A 23,444-nucleotide genomic window follows, 5' to 3' on the forward strand; every position below is an offset into this window, starting at 1 on the left:
TGCTCTGGCCACAGACGGACAGACAGGAGCCAGGACTGTGGGGGGGCGGGGGGCAGGGAGTACAGCTGGAAAAAGCTTTCCCAGAGGATGGAGGGAACTGGGGCTTCGGGCCAGTCCTGGCTGGTCCAGGTAGGGGAGTCAAGGTAGAGGGCCAGAATAGGGGTGAAACCACTTGCCTTGGCCAGCTCCCAGCCCTAGTAACCAACACTTTATAAAAACTATGAGAATACTTTGGGCAAGCTATTGGTGACAGTAAAACCCATGGGGCACAGAAGCAACATGCCCCTCCCTGGAACAGTCCGACAGACAATTACACCCACACAGGACAGTCCAACGGATAGTTAATAATCCCCACAGGACACAGTCTGACAGAAAACCACCTCTTGCACAGAACAACCAGAATGACCCTAACAGTCCCCACCCCCACCCCAGAACCTGGGGTGACTGATGATCACACCTACACAGGACAAACAGAACTTGCTAGGCCCCACATAATAGGAGCCACAGGAAGAGTTCCAAGCCATGTTCTCACAGCCCAGGCCCAAGGGGAGCACCACAGTGGGTGCAAGCTATAGCCCCTTTATGACCAGGCATCCCTCTTTCATCTATACCCTGGGCAGCAAGAGGGGCTATGAACAACCAAGGGGCTGGGAGTTGGAGGGAGAGGGAGTGCCACTAATGAAGGACAAAGGACTGGCCTGTTTCTGTGGTCCTGAATTCAGACCTCCCATTGGCATCAGGGAGTATCAGAGCCTAGTGCACATGCCAAATACCATCTCCTGCAAGAACGGCCCTGATGCACCCCCAACAAGTCATGTTTATGGGATGGATGGACACTGTTACAGAAAATGTTCATTCAAGCAGGTGAGGGCCAGGCCCCTGACTGGTGGGGGCTGCCCTAAGGTCAGCTTAGCAGGGGTTCAAGGGAGACTGAGTGGCTAGTAACACAGGCTGGGGGCAGGACGTGCTGCCTGGGTAGGATTCCAGCCCATGGGAGGGGGAAGCTGCCTTTTAACACAAGCCTAAGACTGGTCAGGAGCCCCAACACAGACCCTGTGACTACCTGAACACAGAAACCCCCAAATCTGATACCAACACCAAGACCCAACAGTAGGGAGTGCACAGAGTCAGAATGTGCTGAGTGGATGTGTGGGGAGAACCTGAGGGGCATAGGGAGATCTGGAGGGATGCAGGTGAAGTGAGTCCTGTCCTCAGGTGATGGCAATAAGGCAACTTTCCTTCCTACCCTGAACTTCTGCCTTGAGTACCCTGGCCTTGAATTCTGAAGGCCAAGATATACCCACAAACACCGAGGAATGTGGGGAGAAAAATAACAGGATTAAAAACAAAAGCCACAGTTTTACAAGATGCCATTCACATTATCATTCTCTCCTCTAATCTGGATGGACCTGTGTGTACGTGGCCTTGGCCCTAATTCAAAGAGGAGTAAATGAGAGATGGTCAATTTTTTTTAAAGATCACACAGGTGGCGAGTTAGACTTGCACCTAGATCCAATGAATCCAGAATCTGCTTTCTAACCACTAGTTTGCAGGGACCTGTTACATGAATGTAGCTTGGCAAGACTCCAAGCTGATAGGTCAGGGGACCTAGTTATGTCTGAGCCTGTTTATTTCCCTGTTGTCATCCCAGTATCTCAAGTCTTAAGCAATGAATATTTCTTCTAGTCAATGCAAGGTTGAAGGAACTTAAGGGATGATTCTTATTTGACTACAGGACCAAGACACTAAAGGGCAAGTCAAGTAATAATTGAGATTCCCCAAGAAAAAGATGTTCAAAGGGAAAGGTGAGGTTTAGCTATGCTCACTAATCTATAGGAAGCATCTCCATTTATGGCCAGCCTTAGGGGCAAGCTGGGTTTCACTGTGGGAGACAGCTGGGTCCCTTCTGTGCGGCTGCCTGGAAGGAGTGGGCAGCAGGGCTTGCCATCCAAGGCAGGGCTCCGCTACTTTCTCCACAACTCAGACTTGCAATGAATGAGTCCACAGGAGGGAATGACTGAGTGGAGGTGTGTGGTGGCTGGTGGTTTTGGGGGGCTGGAGCTGGAAATGAAGAGGCTGGAGAGGTCGGGATGGGGATGGGGAGGTGACGGACTGGACGGGATGGAGTGGAGGTGACAGCAGTGGCGGAGGTGTGGTGTGGAGAGATGCACGGACAGCATTCTTACCTCTGATTGGTGAACCACCTGGCGAGGTAATTTGAATGCAAATAAGATCAGAGAGAAGCATTAGTACAAAAGAAAGGAAAGCCACACAAAGCCAAATCAGATAAAATAAAACACAAGAAAGGGCCTTAAACATATGGAGAACTTGAGGCCTGAGTTCAGCCCACACAGATGTGTGAGCAAGCACCAGGTTGGGCTATGCTGAGTGAAGGTGAAGCGTGTTACCCAGGTCACTGGCACTGCTCTGAGGAGGTGAGGCAGGGGTTAGCAGGGCTGGGGGTGACAGGAGTCAAGAAGGTTTGTCAGGGTTCTTGCAGCTCCCGCTAGTTGGGCAAATGGAGGGGAAAGGAAAGAAAAGAGGCAGCAACCTCCCTCTGCATTCCACCCAAATACCATAGGGAAATAAGTTTGCAAACACAGGACTTACCAAGACCAAACCTGGGGAGTTTGAGCAGGAAGAAGGGAGGGTTAGGTGTGGAGTCGGGGTGTTCCCACAGGTCAGCACCAGACCATGTCTCACAAACAGACCAGCCCACAGCTGGCACTGGAAGTGGCAGGACTCAATCAACTCATATCCCACAGCAGTCTCCCTAGGAAGTCCACCCAACCTTGCTAAAGATGGAAGGACTGCCGAGACCCCTTAGCCTGACTGGTGAGAGGTAGAGGCCAGTGCCTACTCCTTGCCTAATGCCCCATAACCGACAGCAAAAAAGGGTCAGGCACTTGCCCTCCAAATCCATGACTCTTACGACATCCAAGCAGGTTCCTTTTGACAGGTCCCTCCTCTGAGGCTCAGGCCCCCTATTCAACCACTGCCTTATTCAGGAGTGGGGAACCTAGTGGTAGAGCAGGACTAACTCCATCTACCCTGTCCTTTCCTGCCAGCTTCTGGGGGATGGAAGTGTGCAGAGAGACACACACCATTCATGGTCTCCCTGAACCTGACAATATCCACCTGGAGGAAAATCCACCTCTATACATACAGGAGAAAAGAGAGGCTGAGAAATATTAAGCAGCTTGCCCAAAGCCCAAGGACACAGTCTGTAAGTGAGGTGGCAGGATTTGATCAGTCCATCCAGCTCAAAGCCTTCCCACTGGACAAGACCACCTCCTGCAGACAAAACCTGGGAGAAGGCAAAGGCAGCTGCTGGGACAGGGGTGTGTCTGAGGGGTGCACTGAGAAGTGGAAAGAATCATCACCGTGACTGAGCAGGGATCCCGGAGAATCTTTCAGGAGTCCACAACATTCAAACTATTTCTATCATACTAGGAAATAGTGTGTCATATTCACCCTCTTTCTCTCACGAACATACAGCAGAGTTTTTTAGAGGACAAGCCATATGTGATAGCATAACAGACTGAATGCAGGAGCATATATGGGAGTCTAGCTGCCTTTCATCAAGCCCCAAATTAAACAGATTTGTTAAAGTGTAAAACAATGAGGTTCTTCTCACTAAATTTTGTTTTAGAAAATTATTTTTTACTTAAAATGGTATTTATGTTAAAATATAATAGGTTTTTAAGTTATTTTAAAATAGATTAGTAAATACTTTAATCTTTTCAGTTTTAATCATTGATAGATAAAATTCACACAAACCAAAGCTCCCTAAGGTCATCTGAAAGTTACAAGTAGAGATCCTGCATGTTGACAGCTGCTGACAGACATGCTCCTATGGTCTGGGCCAGAGTTCAGGTTGGGGTGGATGTGTGTACAATCCAGGTCTGGGAACCCCCCATCCCCTGGCTTCAGTTCTTCCAAAACCTAACCTCCTGACCTCTCAGAACTGCAATTTCCCTACCAAACTGAGAGAATTTGCCTTTTCCATTTCACAAGACAGGTGTAAGGAACTAAAGGGGACCCATCAGTCAGTCACCCCAGGAGTGTGCTCATGCTCAAGAGGCACCAGTGAGCTCAGGGCCAAAGGGAAACCATGACCACACAATGACAATGTGATTTTCTGGAAGACCCAGCCAGGCAGAGCAGAGAAAGGTAGAAGGGCTCTTCCAGTCAAGAGCTGGGGCTAACTAACAGAATAAGGGGCAGTAGATATTCTTCCTGCTGGGGTCAGCAGGCCTCTTCCTGCAGCCAAATGCTGCCATCTCTTCTTGAGGCTATAGGTCTCGTTCAGGTTCTGTGGACATGGTGAGTAAGACTGTCCTTCTACAGTGGCAGGGACAGAGGCTTACTCACTCAGGCCATATGGGAACACAGGAAGCCTCAGAGTGCTGTCCAGGCTTGGCAGAACTTATGGGCTAACAGTACCTCTCATAACACAGTAGTGGTCTTGAGCCCCACTTGGAAGTCAGCCTGCTTAACACTTCCTGCTTGTGACTCTATTTCCATATGCTCTGAACTTATCCTTGTTTCCCTGGGCCCACGCCAGGTCTCAAGTTCCAGTGGTCCATAGATTATAGTGTTCAGGAGTCACATTGCTGCAGTAAAGAAAGAGGCTATAGAACAGCATCCACACCTCAGCAGCATGTGCTGCCAGCCATCCTGACTAGCTCATGCTCTAGGGGCCACATCCTAGTTGGATGTACTATGGGGATCAGATAACAGAAAATCGAGGACTTCTTGGTACTGGCCAGTGGGGGCCTGAGGCCTGAAGACGGGACTGTGCAGATCTAGAGCCCTAGTAAAGTTCAGCTACTCCAGAGGCCCCAGGTTGACCTCCCAGGGGAGCTCTCAGACCTGAGTCCCAATCTCCATGTGTAACCCCAGGTGACTTCCTTAACTCAGCTGTGAATGGGCATGTTAATCCAGCCTGTCCTACTTCACAGAGCTGCAGCAGTCAGCTGCAACAAAGGGCAGGAAAGCACTTTGTTAACTGTTGGTGAAGCGTAAACCCTCAAGATCCTTGTAAATAGCCAAGTGCTCAGGGGCCTGACTCCACTCCATGAAGGATGTTACTGTAAAATGTGCATGGAATAGCCTCAGCACCCTTCCGATGGTAACAGGCAGGACAGCAGCAACTGGGGTCCAGGGTCACAGGCAAGAGTCAGGCAGGGATGGGGAGAGATCCTGTTGTACCTGCAAAGATGGGATGCTGAGGCCCCTCGGGTACCACATAGCTCTATCCTAAAAGCTAGACCCTAAGCCTTAAGCTAGACCCTATGACCCATAAATCTCAGCTCCAGATGGTAGGAATGACCAAACAAGGACTGAATATTAATTTTCAGAGACAAGTACCAAAGATCAAGTTCATAAAATCATTCATTCAACAAGGGCTCAGAGAGACCTGACCTATAGCTGGGCTTGGGGACATTTCTCTAAACAGTTAGTCCCTTGCAGGTTCTCCCTGCAAGGAATGCCTAGCCTAGCTGGGGCCAGATGGTAACAACATGAAGCAGGATGAGTCCTGCATGAGTAGGCTGAGGCCAAGAAGGTTGGAGGCCTTCAAGTGGAAGAACCAGGTGAACAGAGGGCCAAGAGGTGAGCAAGGGTACAATGTGGCTCAATGTGAGTCGGGGAGTGGCAGTAGGCAATGAGAGGTCTATTCACAGGGCCCTAACCAAAGGCTAGCCAGTAAACCGATAGTCATTGTCTCACTACTTAACATAGCTTCTTTCAAAGATGAGAAAACTGACAAAGTTCATTTAATTGGAGCCACAGAGCTAGGAAGGGTACAGCAGGGACCCAATGAGATAAAGCTGAGGACATGGGCAGGGGAAGATCAAGGGTTCTGCTAGCCTTGTCCAGGAGCACGTATTTGACCACGTAGGCCTGGTCAAAGGTCATGGGCCCAGGGTCCACCCCTGAGGTTGTCAGAGCACAGGAGGAACACAAGCAGATCTCTGACAGCTACTGGAAGATGGATTCTCAGGAAAGCCTGCAGATAGGGAGAGTGGGGTTTGGTGCCCTAGAATAGGATAAAGGCAGTGAAAGGAAAGAAGGGGACCAATTTGAGAGCCATGTGGGTGATACACCAAGAGAACTTTGTTCTTTACTGGAGTAGGAGTTGGGTGTCCTCCAGATTTCAGATTGGGGGATGCCACTCCTGGAGAGGGTCAACAGGAGAAGAGCCTAACTAACTGGGGAGAGGGTCATCACTTGTTCCAGTCAGGGTGATATAGGGAAGCAAACAGATTTTGTGACCTAGAGCTCTGGGAAGCTATTTGGGCTGGAAAGACAGAGGTAGGAACTACAGATAAGGACAGCATCTGAAGCTCTAGGAGTAGTGAGTTCACCTGTCTGGGGAAAGGCTGTGTCTATGGGGCAAGGACTGGGTTCCCAGGCTCTTGGGTTGGAGGAACCTGCAGACAAAGATGCTGCTGTAAGGGAGGGGCACTTGGGGACTCAGACAGGGGTCAGGAGAGGCACAGCCCAGGAGAAGTGAGAAGAAGTGGTCAAGGTGGAGGAAAGGGTGTCAGCCACTGCTGACAGGACAAGGAGATGAGATCTGAATAGCACCTAGTGAAATGACGGGCAGGGAAGGGGTGGCACAAGGCCTGGCACACAGCGAGTAGCACATAAATACTTGATGAACAAACGCTTGAGATGGCAGGGCTTCCCAGAACTACTGCTGCCAGTCAGTCAATGCCATTCCGGGGAGGAGTCAAGTCTGTGGGGAGAATTGTCTGGCTGCTTGGGGAGCCTGCCTGGGGGACCTGAGAGGAAATGCAGAGGAGCTGAGCCATGCCGGCTGCTGTGCAGGGCTGGGCAGCGGCCACAAACACCGCCGGACCGTTTCCTGCCTTGATTATGGCTGTTTTAATTAACTGCGCTACAGCTGCCTCCATCTTGTTGAGTTTTAATTAAATTAAATGAGCTAACACTTCGTGGGCTGTCTCAGGCGGCCGTGGCTAGGGCCGGAATCCTGCCCCACTGGGTGGCTCATCACTCCCTCCTCTCCCTGGGCACCAAGAGGGTGTGTGCCTGTTGGGAGTTGGTAGGGAGGGACTAGCACCCCTGGGAGTGGTGGGGCATTTCTAAAGCCAGCAGAGGCCCCCAGAGGGGTACAGTTGTATTCTTCTAAGGGTTGGCAGCACAGCAGACAGGTGGCAGGGGCTCTGGCCACTCCTGGCCATCCTGCCTGAGAACCACCATCCCGCAGCTGGTAGGGTTTCTGGAGTAAGGTCTATGGGTCCAGCTTGAGCTGGCAGCAGATGCAGAATGCAGCCAAGCTGATTCAGAGCCTCCTTTCCCGCCCGCTCAGTTCCCACAAAAACTGAATCAATTTTCTTGGCGGGAGTCTTATAGGCAGATCGATCAACGGGGCGACACCTCCTGCCTGGTCACAATGGCATCCTTGCTCCCAGGACTCCAACTTGGCTGGACTGAGAAATCCAGAGGAGACAGGTGGCCCTGGTGGCCAAGGGATGGCAGCAGGTCCCCCTGTTTCCAGGCCCCTGAGGTCCAGCCTTTTGAAACCTAATGAATCAAACATCTTTGGTCTCTTTCCCAGTCAAGTCCTGCTGTCTAGAGAAGAATCATCCCGGCCGTGTCTCAGGCAAGGCTACAGGGAAAGTGGAGGATGAATACCCACAGACACATTCATAGAGTGTGCCACACATGATAGTATGTCACATGTGCTGGGAGGCGCAGAACTGGTCCAGTCTGGAGTCTGACAATCCCAGGAAGATATAGGCAGAGCTAAGAAGATCTCTCCACCAAGTCATCTTCCCTGGACCAGGCAGTTCTGCAATAAGTTCCAGCCTCCCCCAATGGCAGCGCTCTGCTCAGCCCGAAGGGTCAGCCCCAGACACCTAGGCCCAAAAGGGAAGACTGTGTGGGGTTCTGGCAAGATGCCTTTCCCAAGGTCTTTGTGACCCCTTCATCCCTGCCCTCAGCTCACCTGAACGCAGCTGTTTGATGCGCCCATTGCTGGTGGCAGGGTCCACAGGAAGGAAGTCTTTGAACCAAGAGATCTCAGGGTCTGGATTCCCACCAGCTGCACACAGCATGGTGGCCGTGCGTGCCTTCTCCACCACCTTCAGCTGAGGCCCCATGTCGATGGTGGGGAACCCAGATGGCAGCTGTTCCTCTGTAGACAAGACAGTGATGTGCATGTTAGGGCTGGCCCTGCCTGCCCCCAGGACCTCTCTGTGTCCCCTGACTCCCAGGTTAGCTGGGATACACAAAACCCTTCTTTCCCTTACCTCTGATTTCTAAGCATGAGGCCTACCCTAATGTGAGGAACCAGGGTCCTAACTCACTTTTGGCAGGGCTGGGGGCTGCAGCAGGGCCCACCCCTACCCCTTTGGTGAGTTTCCAGGTCTCAGAAATAATGCCTCAGACTGAAGTCGTCAGCAGTTATCTCTCTAGGCCCTGGGAAGAATGAGATCAATGCTCTACTGGCTGTAGCAGAAAGTGCTGCATGGACACCAGGCTGCGAAAGGGGGGCAGGGGCAGCTCCCGCAGCATCAAATCACAACCCAGACAGAGCCCTGCCTCTGCTCCCAAGTCAGCATGCAAGATGCTCCTCTTCTACCTGCATCCCCTTCAGCTCCACATACAGCAGAATGCCATGACCCTGGGCACCCTGCCCTATCACTGATCCTCTTCTACTTCTGGTCCCGTCCCTGACCCCTTCTCTACAGCAGCCTTGACCCTGAGCCGCCTCCCTCTCCTCCCTCTCCTCCCCCCGCCCCCTCAGTCTGGCCCCTGGGAACTATGTTCAGACCTGGGGATCATGCCTGAGCATGATGACAAAAAAGCTCTATGGAGACATCAACCACTGGTGGAAGGAGGAAAAAATCCCTGCCCCTTCTCCCAGCTTTCCAGGAGTTGGCAGCGCACAGAGGAGTTAACTTCCATGGAACCAACAGGAATTGATAGCAGCAGCCTGTTCCCCACCCTTTGATAGAATGAGGAGGTAGGAGGTCAGGTCCTGGACTAGTGGAATTTCCATTTCCACCTGTAACTAACTTTAAGACCTGGGTACATTCTCTAGTCTTTCTGTGCATCTACTTTTATCTGTCCATGGGGTTCAAGTGCCCACCCCATATGCCTTGTAAAGCCACCTAAAGGACACCTGGAAATGCATGCAAGGTGTCAGAGAAGTATATGATAGAATCCACATTCATACTAGAGGACATTATTTTAACTAGCAAGGGCTGAATTTCTGGGGCAGATAGGTACTGAGGATAGGGCCTGTGGTGCCCTTTCCTGTCCTCAGCTGGCAAGAGGCCCTCCCCATTGGGACAACCATCAAATGTATCAGTGCCTCTCTGCCAACAAGGATGCCAGGCACACCCAATGGGGCAAAGGAATATTTGCTGTTTGCCCACCTCCTGGCAAGAAGCTGGGTTCTGTGGTAGGGAGACCAATCTGTACCTTTCTCCCACAGGCCCAGCCCAAGACGGGTGAGTGGGACACTTGCTGAGATCAGGCTCCTATACCAGGGGAAAAGCATGCAACATCCTCGGAAGGGAACAAAGTAAAGACTGGCATAGCCAACTCTCCCTGGAGACTCTTGGGAGTCCCCAGGGGAAGGATTAGGGGGATAGGGAGGAAAGGAAACTGGAGGAGCCCCAATAGGCAGGGTAAGACATGTCTCTATCTTCTGCCAGACCTCTGGGGAACTGCAAATGCCAGGGGCATCCCAAAGGGGCTAGGGATCATCAGGAGAAAGGGTCTTGGGTTGGGGAGCAGGAGGACTCCCAGGATGGCTTCTCCTCCCCAGCCTTCCCCAGGAGTTGGCTGTGTGCTTCCCCACTTGCAGTCCTATAAATTCTGGATATAAACCCAGCATCTCCTTGGCTGTAAATATGATCCCATGGTGCCCTGACTTTCAGCTCTGAGTTTTGAAAGGACAGTAGCAAAAGAATGAAGGTAGAATGGAAATGAGGAGAATGTGGGATGCACCTAGCAAAGGAATAGCTTCCTTTAGTCCTTCTATCACTTGTTTTCACAGGTAAGTCCAAGCAAGACCTGAGGCCCAGGGTTCCCTCCCCATTCTCCTCCAGCAGCTGGAGGACACTGGGGGATGCCAGAGCCATCCTACCTACCAGGGCACAGGTTAGCTTTTCCTAGACCTCATTCCTACCTGCTCAGCAAATGGAGGGGGTAGGGGGTAGCCAGGGTCTGCCACAGTCAGACCCAAGAGTTAGCTGGCCTTCATTTCTACCTGCAAAGTAAAGATCAAGGAGAAGGAAAGAAGTATGAACATCTGAGGCCATGTCCTGAGAGTCTACTCTGAATTCCTGACACGGGGAAGGTCTTTGGGATTTGTGCCAAATTAAGGACAATTAATTTTCCTTCCTCAATTATCACGCCCTCAATGGCTCCGTCCTTGGCTCAGATCATCCCTCAGGCACTGCTGCCAGAGCCTAAAACCAGCAAGTGTGAAGAGCTGTCCATAAAACAGCAGAACCCAAAAGCCAGCCCTTGTGCCATCTAGACTTCTAGGCAGCACTGGGAAGACTGCTGTTCTGCCACCTCTGGGAGAAGAAGGAGGTCTTCTCACAGGAGGACTTCAGCCCTACAGGGTGACCAGCTGCTGCCTCTTCCTTCTCTTCCACTCCAGAGTCTCCAGCACAAACAGCCACATGCTATGTGGCTGCCACATGCCTCATCCTACCTTGGTGTTAACTGACACATCCATCAGACCAGCACACTGAAACACCCCCTGCCCCTGCCGCCCAAGTACCCACTGGAGCTAGGTCCACACTGGCCTGAACAACTCAGGTTAAGAACCAGGACAAATTCCTCAGGCTGATGCCATACAGTCACTCTAAACCCAGAGATAACTGGGAAAACAGACCCAGACACAAGGGATAAAAGGTTAGATTACATGTATGGAGCATTTACTCTGACGTAGATTATGCATTAAAAAGGTTTACAAAATAACTATCTTTACCAAAACCTTAGGAGGTGCAAGAGCAACTGGGCTTAGAGAGATCTAGAAACCTGCCCAAGGTCATTCATTTAAATCAGAGGTGAGCTTGGATGAAAGCAGGTGGTAGAACCCCAGCCCCAGTGTTCTCAACCAGCAGGGCAGGGAGAGAGAGATGCAGGGTACCCCTGGGGAGAGCACCTCTCCAGTACCATTCCTTCAGCCTGCTCTTGGCTCAGTGGCTCCACTCACCATGGACCCCTGCACACAAGCTGCAGTGTTTCCATGTATTGAAAAGCAAACCCCAGTGTCTCCCACACGTGGACACCCCAGCACAGACCCACGTTCCAACAGTGGGATGCTTGGGTCACACTGAGGCCATTCCAAATGCATCCGTCCTGACAGTGCAGCGCTGCAGACATGGAAGGGCCCCTCCCCCCTCCAGGCCACCCTGTAACCATGGTGACAGCAGAGAGGCGGTGCCACCATGAAAGGGCTGCACGTGTTCGTGTCTGTGCGGGTGAGCGTCTCCAAGGTCCAACTGGGCACCGCCCTTCAGCCCCAGCTTAGCTGTGTCCCCACCTGGGACCCGCTCCCCAACCCCAGGGAGCCCTCAAGGCACTTAGGTTTCTGGTTCCACCAACAAGGTGCTGCAGCGACTGGTACAGTGTGAGAGGGCCCACAGCTGTCTCTGACGACGCAGCACCCTGCAGCATCTGTTTTGGGCTAGGCCCTCCATCCTCTGACAAGAGGGTATCCTGGCTGGAAAGAGAAGCACACCAGGACTTTAGGACACTTCAGAGGCACCCAGGAGCCCAGTCTCCACATCTGTTTGTAGATTCTGCCTCCATACATAGTTACATAGCAGAGCACACACCCTAAGGGTCTGACATGTCTGCACACATCCGTGTCAGTCTGTGCTGGGTGCCCACGTGTGCATGAATGGCCCCACATTCAACTGTGATGGCCTATAGATACCGATGCAACAGAGGCACCTGTTCCCTTCTTTGGGGAGGTCCTGTTGCCCCATGGGCAGAGGTAGATGACAGGGCATATGTGCATGGGAGGAGGCAGCATTTTGGGGAGTTTAAGGATAGGGTGGGGTGGGGGTGGAGGGAGCTTAGCTAAGTTCCCAAGTGGTGGAGTTGATCAATCTGACTCTACTGCTTATCTGCTACCTTGGTGGCTTCCTGGAAGAGGGAGATTCAAGAATAGGAAACCCTTGAACGTAGGAGGCAGAACGCTTTGAGGGGCCAGGTTGGGAAGGACTGACTGAGTCAAGGCCAAGAGGAGGGTAAAGTCTGGTGGGAGCTGAGGCATGTGCTGGGGTCCTAACAGATGAAGACAGAGTAGAGATGGATGATTAGTTTAGGCAGGCTGTTATGACTTGGAGGAGGCAGGCTGCTGAGGATCCCTGGAAAGCACACACATGTCTCTTTGTCCAGCTCAGCCTAAGATGCCTAAGGCAAGTCTGGACCAGAGGGAGGGGGTTGCACCAGGGAAGCTAACAGATGGAGATGCCTTACAGGGTCCCAGGGCAGGCAGCACCGTCTGTCAGCATGACCTCCTCACCCATGTTTACCCAGACTCATGGTGTCTCTATGCAGGCAGGCACACACATACAGAGACTCCCTGGGGTGGCACCGTCTGTGAGCCTGACCCCCACTCCTGTGTGTGAGTGTTGAGCCTGGCCTCACCTTGTCTCTGCACACACAGTCACCTTAGAAACATGCACAGCCAGGGACCCAAAGACACACATGGAGAAAGAGACAGATGCAAAAATAGAAACCTACATGTGCATATGGAGGGGCATCTGCAGTGACAAGCACCTGTGGAAACAGACTCCCACAAGTAGAGCCAGAGGCTGTGCTCACGGAGACAGGGAACACACATGTAGGAACATGCAGAGCCAGAGACAGCCCTGTGCAAACACAGGCACCTGGAGACACATGCAGGGCCTGAAAAAAATGAAGGAACCTCTAGAGTGATGGGGCTGCCAGCTCCCCCTGCCCTTCAGGCATCCAAGGAAGAAGCCAAGGCCACCTCAGTCCTGTCCCTGAGGCACCTCTAGGCTCAACAGGGGCAGGACCAAGACACCTCCCAGCAAATCAGAAGGCCTCTCCACACCTTCAGGTTCTCATACCCACTCCTAGGTTCCCAGACTGCAAAGGGGGCCCAGGGAGCCCTGAGCCCATCTCCCTTCGCAGCTTTCAGTCTCGATTTTCAGCTGTTTTTCCAAGAGAAAACTCCCACCTCTTCCAGCACTCAGATTTCATCAAACTTGGCATCTTAAAAGCCTGTTTTGTTTTGAATCTGAGCTGTTTGGGGCTTGTCGGCAGCCACGGCCTCCCTCTCTCAGTAATCCCCCCTCCCTTGGGCTTCCCTGGCGTTCCACATTGCCCTACTCAACCTGGTTGGGGAGGCCTCCCCACCACACCGACCCAGGGAATCCAGGGGATATCCCCTGGTCATACACCCAGCTCACACTCGGGTTCTAGGCTTTGGCCTACATTGGACCCTTCCAGGGTTCCCCCCCTCATTCCCACTGCAGGGATATTCTGTTCATCCATTTACCCGCCCTAAGTTCAGGCCCTGCTCCTAGTCACTCCAGACCACTGACAGCCTCCCACTCACTTCTCAGGCCCCTGCAGCCTAGCTGCCACCCCGTCTGCTCGCCAAGGTCAACAACTTCACAGAGCAAAATCCAAAAGACACTTCCCATCATTCATCTTGGCTAGTCTCTCCTCCTCCTTCACACATTCTTTTCTTCAGCTTCAATGGCCTGATATACTCCTGGCTTCCCTCCTATCTCTCAGGAACCTCCTTCCAATATGAGGAGTCAGTTCCCTGGGCTTCTTTTCCTGTCTTGGCTCTGGCTTCCTGAGACTTGCCATTTCTCGGCCGTCTCCATCTCCAAATGTCCCCTAGAGTGCTGCGTCAATCTGTACAAGGCCTCCCTGACAAACTCCCCTGGATGCCTGCACACACCTGACTCAACAGATTACTACCTAGACTCATCAACTCACCCCTCAAACCTGGTCCTCCTCCTTGATCTGAATTGTAGAAAATGGTCTCACCATCCACCTAGCCCCAGCGCCAGAAACCCAGAGTCTCCTGCTTTTCTGACCCCACAGGCAGGACACTACTCTTCCTAACCTCACAATCCTACACATGAACACAACCTTACACATGCCTACATGACCCTACACATGCCCAGGTTGAAGCCAATGGCAGCTCTTGCATGGATTGCATCCACCTTTTAGTGGTGTCACGTGTTGGTCTCCTTCTACCCCACTCAGTACCCATAGGGATCTTTCCGAAGCATAATTTGGTCATGTCACTTTCCTTCATAAAATTCTCTCTTCCCTGGCAAAGAGGGGAGAGTGCACCTTCCCAAGGACTGAGTATGTGTATAGGCAGGGGCACTTAAAATCTCCAGCATGGAGAGCTATTCCCTGAGTTGTTGCCCCACTGTCTACACGACACTGGGAAAAAGAGGAGTAAACAAGACCTCTCTGCACATGGCAGGCCTGGAGCACCTGTGACTACAGGGGAGGAGTCCTGTGTCCGTGGACCCACTAGAGGGAGTGGGCCCCATGTCACAGGAGGACCCATTCGGAATGGAGTCCACTCAGGTCTTGAAGACAGAAAAAAAGTAGACTTTCAGGGACCAAGAAACTCAGGGTCTAATCTTTAAGGACTCCCCGTGCTTTCTCCCAAACCCAGGCCTGGAGTCCAGAACCTCTGGGAACAGGCTATAGAACCTCATGTCTGCATGGTCCTGAAATCCACTATAGTCACGGGAGCGAAGGACAGGTCACCAGAGGCCACAGCCTGCTGGACCTGAGTTATGCACATGCCTCATCTGTCAGGGGTGGGCGGAGGCTGCCCTGGGTTCCAGGTTCTGGAGCCTTTTTTGTCTTCTGTGGCTGCAAATCTGGTGGGCGACAGGCCTGGCTTCCACAAAACTAGCCTGTTAGTCAGACACACACATATGCAGGCCACAGAAAGGGGGCATATCTTGCCACTTGGAAAGCCATCTTCTGGCTGTAGCAGCCTTTTACCCAAACTCCCCACCCCTCACAATCAGGCCTGGGCCAAGTCATAGGTGAAGGGAACAGATAGGCTGAGGCAGGGAGTGGGCAGAGCAGGGAGGAAGACACCCTGGGAAAACACCCATCCCAGCCCAGGACACCTCAGGAAAGGGTCATATATTGCTCATCAGCCCTTTGTTACTGGGATTGTTTCCAAAGGGACTGAGGATATGAGGTATCTCAAGAGGCCCTTCATTACCCCACAGGTCCCAGAGTCTGCCAGGCTAAAAGGCACAGCAGAACCCAGAGGTACAGGCCCAGCACTACACTTACAGGCCTCTATCCTGGCCACTGGTTCAATGCCTGCCAGTCATCCCCTCCCGGAACCTGCCCCCAGGTAGGAAACACCAGGCATTCCATGGAGACAGCTCCATTTCTGAGCCACATGGCATGAATGCTATGGTCCTGGCCAGGTGGGAGACATCAAGACCAGGGAGGCAGAGGCAGAGGCAGGGGCAGAGGGGAACCTGGGCTTGGTGAGGAAAGGGGAAGGAGACGGGAAGGTTCCAAGACTTCCCAAAGGCAGGTCTGAGCAGGGTCCCTCTCTGGTGCATCCTCCCTCCCTAGTCTGGTTAGACAGCAACTGCCTAGTCAACACTGCAGATGCCGAGAAACATTCTGCCCAACCATGCCATGCTACATCCACCTCTGTCCAGCTGTCCTGGCTGACCAACAGATCCAAGTGGAAATCCAATGCGATCCCAGAGACAATGAGACCAGGCATAGCACCTCTGACCTCCCACCAGCACCAGACTGACCCCACACATCCAGCTCAGGCTGCTTGCCCTCTTGCTGTCCACACAACTTGTAAGGTGAACACCACCTGCTATGTATCACCCCCTCACCAATGCCTGCAGCACACACCATCTGCTAGACACTCCACTCTACACGCTGCCTGCTGTGCATACACTCACACTGCCTGCTGTATACCTCGCCCATAAGGTATACACCACCTGCTGTACACACCATCCTCCTCCCCCACTGCCTGATACAGGCATGTGCACACACGCATAGCCTGCTGCACAATCCCAGCCTGTAGATGGCCTGTCGGGCACTGCCCTGCTATACATACCACACCACACGCCTCACTGCTTTACACATAGCACAAGGGCCCCCACACCACACTCAGAGCACATTATCTGCCAAATCCATGACAAGACCAACACTGCTGCCTGCACTCGGGGCCCTGGAGTCTGGCCCCAGGACAAGTCAGAAACAGTTCACCCTGCTCCACAGCCTCTTTTCTTCCTCCTCCCTGAGCTCTGTGACCCCTCCAGAACCTACCTAGCCACCAGGACTGGGCCCACACCCCTGGCCACCTCTTAAGGCTTTCCTGACCACAGTTCTGTCTGGCCTGGACCCCGCTGTCCAGATGAATACATGACCTCCAGACTAAACTCAAGACCCTCACTGTCCCCCACCTCCTGGAGGTGGGAAGGCCCAGAATCAAGCCCTGCTTCCCTTCCCCCACCACTCCCCCTCCCTCATGAGGGAAAATGTCAGATTCCCTGTCTCAGTGGCAGCAGCGGGCGGGTTGGAGGGGGAGTGATTCAGCCGCCGCCTCAAGAGTGCGGAGCGAGAAGAGCTTTTCCTGCCATTACCCGGCGAGGGAGAGGCTGGCGCGCTAATGGCTTCAATTACCACTCAGACAGGAACGCTGGGCGGCTGGGCCCCTGCACTCGTCACAGCCCAGGACAGGCTCACCCCGAGCCAGCTTGTGCTGGGCACCCCCACCCCATACCCCAGTCCCAGCAGGGTGGTGAAGCAGAGGGCTGGCCACACAGGGCAGCTGCCTGGGACTTGCTGAGCCACACCAGGAACGGCAGTCCTGCTCTGGAAGCAGGGTGAGGCGGCCAGGAGTGGTGTGCCGGTGCCCCCAGCGGGAGTGACTCCAGAGCAGGGAGCTGTGTGAGGGGAGCTGGGAGTGAGGTGTGAATTGAGGCAAAGGCAGAGGGCACTGAATGGTATGTGGTCCCAGGCAGCCCAGGGCCACTTTCCCTAGGCACCCGACTCATGGTGGCAGATGCACATACCCTCTGTGTTTACAGGCTATGTGCAGAGTGTATGACATGGCTCTGGGACTCAACCCTTATTCTTCAGCCCCAAACCAGCTTCAGCTTCTCCCCACCCCTCCCTAGACCCTGTGGTAGCCTCCCAAGAATGGCCCTAACTCTCCCGCTAAGCCCACCCCAAGAACTCTAGTCATCCTTTCATCTAGTCCCTGCATGCACCCCAATTTTCCTGGCTTTCCTAGGAGGAGGGGCGGGTGGGGGGTAGTCAGTCTGGGCTGCTTCACTCTGGCCCCACCTCCTGGCAATCCCTTCTCCCAAGCCCAAAGCTGGTCAAGGTTACACAGACCAACACTGTAGGTCAGCATTTTGTCTTCCGGGTGCTATGTTTCAGGAGTGGGAGGGACTTACTCAGTCCCATAGCTCCACCTGCTCCAAGGGTAGGGACCTGTTGTCCCACTCTCCCAGCCTCCTCAGACACTTCCCAAGTTTCAGAGGTACAAATAAAACCCTGGGCTGGGCTGGGGATGTAGGCTCAGTGGTAAAATGTGTACTTATTGGCATGTACAAGAATCTAGATTCCATTCCCAGCACCACATAAGAATAAAGAAACACACCCCAACCCCTGAGAGAGAAACCAGTGTCCAGGAAGGCCATTCCCAAAGCAGACCCACTGCAAGCTTGAGTTCTCCTCCTCCAGGTCCTGACAAGATACCCTTATCCTTGAATCCTTTAATAAAAGATAAAGCTGCCAGGGCAGTGGTAGAGGCAGGAGAGCTCCTGAGGTAGAAAACCTGGGACCTAGGGGCTCCAGAGGAGGGTTCTCTTTCAATACCAACAAGGAGACCTGCTGCTCTCCAACCTGAAAGACTGAGAACACAACCTCCAGGAAAGGAGTTCTGGCTTTTTAGCTACCACCCAAATGCCAAGGAAGGGCAGACAGATGCCAATAGGAGGGAGAAAGGAGGCAATACTGAAAAACTTACCCCCAGGTCACAAGTTGGGAAACTGAGGTCAGGCGTGGCTAGGCAATCAGTGGTCTTGGCCTAGGGCCCGTCCTCTGAGCCCCTGGCTCACAGGACTTCTGGATGGAAGGAATGTTAGGGACAGCACCATCCAGATGATGCCAAGAAGCACAGAAACCAAGTGCCATCAGCCTATGTGCCTAGGCCTCAGAACTTATGACTTCCAGCCCAATAGCAGTTACCATTCACACTGGAGTCCTGGGAAGTATTTAACCACATTCTATTTAATCCTTCAAACCTGCCTAGACAGTGGGTATTAGAGCCTTGCTTACAGATGGAGCAAATGAGGCTCAGGGCCACAGTCACTGGTCTAAGGTCACTCAGTGAGTAGATGGATGGTCCACTGTCTTGTATGGTCCCTCTAAGCTGGAGGGCCTATCGAAGGGCTGTAGAACCCACTGATTCACACAAGACACACATATACAAAACTTGCTGAATGGATGCACGTGTGAATACATAAAGCCACAGTGTAAAAATGGCCAATGTGAAAAGATGTTTAACTGCTCTTGTAATCAAAGAAATGCAAATTAAATTGAGATGCTATTTTTTGCCTATTAACTTGGCAAAGATTTTTTTTTTTTAATGGTAATTCCCAATGCCGGTGAAGATGTGAAAAAAAAAAAAAAAAAAAAAAAGAGGCCCTCTTATACCCTGCTTGGCAGGAGTATAAACTGAAAAAATCTTCTAGAAATCTTAAAAGCTTAAAAATGCATATGTCCCTTGACCTTACCTGGAATAAGGAAATCATCAGGAGAGTGAACACCTTTATCCCTGCCCCCATCTATGACACCTTATTTATAAAAGAAAAGAGGGGGGAGCAACATATGTGTTAACAATAAAAGAACAGCTAAATAAATTAGGGTACTTCTATGTGACAGCTTATCACAGTCATTAAAAATAATGACACAGAAGAATACTCAATGACAAGGAAAGTACTTACAATTTTTTTTAAGCAAGGGCTGGGGATTTAGTTTAGTGTCAGAGCACTTGCTTAGCATGTGTGACACCTGGGTTCAAACCCATAACAAAAAGAAAAAAAGAAAGAAAAGAAAAGAAAGAATGAATGAAAAAGGAACAAAGAAGTCTACAAACTTACAAATCATTGGGCATATGATCCCTTTTCTATTTATACACATAAAACATATATGCATATACAGAAAATGAGCCTCAAGGAAATAACCAATAATTGTAGAGGAAGGATAATGAGTGACTTTTATTTCTTCCTGTGTACTATTCTATAGTTTTCAATTTTTTAAAAGTACACAAGTATTGCATTTAAAAAAGAAAACAATATCCAATGCTGTATTTTGCAAATATACACACAGACATATTTAGACTGATAAAATCACGTGGTTAAGGTCTAATCATGTCACTGCCTACCCCACTGTGGCTTCCTATGTTCCCAAGAAAGTGTTCATTTCTTAGCCTGACCCAGTGTGATCTTCCCGCCAATCTTGACCAGTGGCTTCCCCCATCTTCCTGTGCTCTCCAGCTTCCGATCCCTGTCCCCCCTAAAAAACCCAATCTGAACCTCAACCTCTCAGAGTTCTCTGAGTGCTCTATTCTCTTTCACCACTGGGCCTTGACATAGGCCTTGCTGCCAACTGCTCCCTCACTTTCACTCTGAGATTCGGCTCAGAGTCCCTCTTCCTCACTCCAGTCAGCCCTCTGGGCTGTCCCTACAGATCTCAAAGGAAGCCCTCAGTAGGGCAGGCCTCTAGACTTCAAGGCAGTCTGGGGAGTCTGTGAAGGAATGGAGGAGCCACCAAGTAAGAGAAGACACTGAAATGCACATACAGGGCCCCAGTCCCCAGCCTGGGACCTTGCTCACGGGGGTAATAGGAACATACCTGACACCTACAGTCAGGCTCCAAATGAAAATCCCATCTGTGGCCATAGCCACAAAACCCACAACTACAATTCCACACCTCAGTCAGAACCCCACTCCGCTGACGTGGTTCAGCAGGAGATACAATGTATCAAGCACACAGCAGGCTCCAGCTTAAGCCAGTGATGCAGGCCTGTTCACCCACCAAGGTGGCCAGCACTCCTTTCTGCCAAATGCCCATGGACACACGGCAGGGCCAGGGAGGACTGGCTTTCCTCACACCCGAGCCCACCCACCCACCATGCCATATCCCTCCCAGCACATACCTTCAAGTACCGAGAGCTTGGCACTGGTGTTGATCTCGCCCACACTGTTGGTGGCAGTGCATTCATAGATGGCCTCATCCCGCTGCACCCGTAATGGCTGGATCCGCAGCACTGACCCTGCCCCATCATCAAACTCAATTACCTGTCAGAGAACAGACAACTGGTCACAGCCTGCTGGGGACATGGAGGCCTGCTCAGGGTTAATCTTGCTCACACCTCCAGAAGGGAGGGAGACTAAGAAGAGTAGGTGTAGCACCAAACTGAAAGGTGTAGACAGACACTGAATCCTGCCTACACCTCACCCCAGAGGACGCACCTCGAAGCGCTGGGAGCTAACTTTCTTCCCCTTCTTCATCCAAGTGATGCGAGGCTTGGGTTCCCCTGCGGCTTGGCACACGAAGGAGGCCACCCCTCCCGATAGCCCAGTCTGGTCCTCAGGGACCTTAACAAAGATAGGTTTGCCTGGAAGAGATGGAGATAGCAAGTGATCATGGGTGGCATGGTTTAAACACTGCAGGTGGCAGTCTTGGGGGGTAAGAGGGCAAAAAAGAGAAGAGAATAATGACACCTAACCTTTATGTAGTGCTTAATATGTGCCAGGCACTGTTCAGAGAGCTGAACGCTTATTAACCCTTTGAAGCCTGTGAGGTGGGTGCTTTAATTACTGTTTACAGAAAAGAAAATCGAGGCACAGACAGGTTAAAGGATTTGTCCAACATGACACAGCTGGTAGGCGGCAGAGTGCGATCTGAACCCCGGCATCTGGGTTCCTGCTTCCGTCTCCACCCTCATATCTCCAAGCTCAGGGACCAGGCATGTCAGAGAGCTGCCCTCAGGAAGAGCCCCAGCCTTCCCCAACACTGCCCACCCTGCTTGCTCTCCATCTCGATGATGGCACCTCTATCCACCCCAGGCCTGGGCCAGGAACCGTGACTCCCCCATCCTGACCCTCACATACCAGCAGCCCCAAAGGCCCAGACATTCCAGCTCCTAAGTGTCTCTGGATGTCTTCCCAGGTGAATGCTTCCTGTAAACCCGCCCCTCCCCACCCCACCCCCACTGCTGTGTAATGCCTTCCAACAGCCTGGGCAGCTCCCTGAGGTCCTCCTCCACAGGAGGCAGGGAAGGGGAGAAAGGAAGGGGCTCAGACACCACACTACCACACCCATGTCACCCAGGCACACACCCCATGGCCAACCTACAGCCCCTATCCCTATGAATCCCACTGCCCAGCATCACAAGCCCAGAGAAACCTGGCTCATTAAGATGTTGCAATGCCTCGTTAATCCTGACAGCAGATCCATTTCCTATTAATCAGGCCAATGAATACCTCTAGGAAGGGCTAATGCCATGAGAAATGACCTTTCAAGACCACCTGCTTAGTCCTCATGAACTCAGGGTTGGACCCTGGGGGGAGTACCAGTCTTTCACTAAGCACTTACTTTGCACCAGGTACTTTATTTCTTTTAAAAATCTTTTATCATTATTGCCAGTTCACAGGCTCAGAGAAGTCAAGTTACTTGCCCAAGGTCACACAGTCACTGTTTGGTGCTCCTCTCAGATGGGTCCTCTCTGGGCTAGGATCCCCTTAGGCTCCACTGGACTGTTTGCTGACCCCTCCCCACAGTTCTCCACCTGCACTGCTACTGCCTTGGTGCAGCTGTCATCTTCCTTTGACCAGAGACCCCACTGGCTTCAAGCTGGCAACCCTCCTTGGGTCTCACCCACCCCAGCTCCTCTAATCTCTGTTCAGCAGCCCAAGAATAGCCCCAGCCCAGGACTGACAAACACCTCCAAAGGCCTTCCACTGCTCTCAAAAACAACAAGATAAGGCCCTGCCAAGTCTGACCCAGCCACTCTTCCCAGGTCCTGGCTTTGGAGCCCCTGAATAAACATTGCTCCCTACGGCCTAGGGGCTTGTGGTAAGATGCTCCTTCAGCTGAGAAAGGAGCTACTTCTTGGAATACCTCCTTACCCATCAATTCCCATTTGCCCTTCTGATCTCAATCTAAACATCATCTCCTCAGAAAACGGTCCATCCCTCTCGTCACCGGTGCCCAATTATCTCAGCCCCTGGTTCTAGGCTCCACTGTCCCCCACAGCACTGCCCGGTTCGTGCACGTGTGTGAGGTCCTGACTTCTGCTCATGGTTTACTACTGCTTATGTATGGGGCTATTACTTTTTTGACATTTTTGGTGTTTAATAGCTGCTTCCCCTGGAACATAGCCTGGGCTGGGCAGATCCCATGCCTGTCCTGTTTCCTACCCTATCCCAGTGTCTGTCTGACCCAGTTCCTGGCACACAGGAGCGCAGAATGGGGCAGGAAGGAATAACTCGAGAGGAGAGGAGACACTGTGGCCCCTCACACACACCTGCCCTTTCTGGCAAGGAAGAGGAACTCCCACCCCAGCTCCTGCCTCAACGTGTCTGCAACGAAACCAAAGTCTAGAACCTGCTAAACCAGAAGGGCCAGTGCCGACTAGGACTATGGGGGCGGAGCCTCCTCACCAAACAAAGAGCTGAGGCACTGAAAAGGTGAGCCAGGTAGGGTCACTAGCAGCCAGGAGGGAAAGGCCTTCGAGCTGTGTGGAGGCTGGACTGTGCCCAAGGCCTGCGGCCATGCAAGAGGCAGAACTAGTCCCCTCCCTTGGAGGCTGGAGGGGAGCCAGCGCCCAGGGCGCCAGGGCCAGACTGGCAGGGCAGCCCCAGCCCGGTGCCGCCCTGAGGCTGGCAGGCAGTCCCTCCCTTTGTCTAGGACTCTCCCTGCCAATCCCCCTCCCCACCCACAGGACTCTCCTGTCCCAGAGCCCCATTAAGACCTTGTCCTTTTTGTTCCCTAGAGGACCTTTGGGGAGCACAGTCAGCCCACAGCTCTCAGCTACAACACTGTCTCCTCATACCCTTCCCCACGCTTGTTCACGTGACCCTCTGCAGCCTCAGCCTTTTTCTCTTCAACAGTATCTCGAGCACCCACGGCAGGCCGTGCACTATGCTGAAGCTCGAACCTTCCTGTCTTACCACCCACCAACCAGGCTTGCCTTGACCTGCCAAGCCCACAGGCACCTCCTTGCCTTTGGTGTGCCTTGCCCCTTAGTGGAGTCCCATCCTATTCCCCCTCCCAGAGGCTCTGGGAGTCCCACAGTGAGATTTCCCATCCTACCATGGATCTCACTGCAGTAACTGGTCAGCTCCCCAGGCTGG

General features: G+C 52.4%; 1 protein-coding gene across 1 annotated transcript in view; it reads right to left on the reverse strand.

The window, feature by feature from the left end:
• Ptprf (protein tyrosine phosphatase receptor type F) overlaps positions 1–23,444 on the reverse strand; it is an 83,136-nt gene that overhangs the window by 41,609 nt on the left and 18,083 nt on the right. Inside the window, exons 4-6 of the mRNA XM_076860603.1 lie at positions 20,559–20,704; positions 20,243–20,384; positions 7,979–8,167 (exon numbers count right to left, since the gene is read on the reverse strand). Of these exons, the coding sequence (XP_076716718.1) occupies positions 7,979–8,167; positions 20,243–20,384; positions 20,559–20,704 (477 nt within the window). The remainder of the gene's footprint in view (positions 1–7,978; positions 8,168–20,242; positions 20,385–20,558; positions 20,705–23,444) is intronic.

Source organism: Callospermophilus lateralis, chromosome 7, assembly GCF_048772815.1.
Source record: "Callospermophilus lateralis isolate mCalLat2 chromosome 7, mCalLat2.hap1, whole genome shotgun sequence".
In the NCBI taxonomy this organism is placed as follows: domain Eukaryota; kingdom Metazoa; phylum Chordata; class Mammalia; order Rodentia; family Sciuridae; genus Callospermophilus; species Callospermophilus lateralis.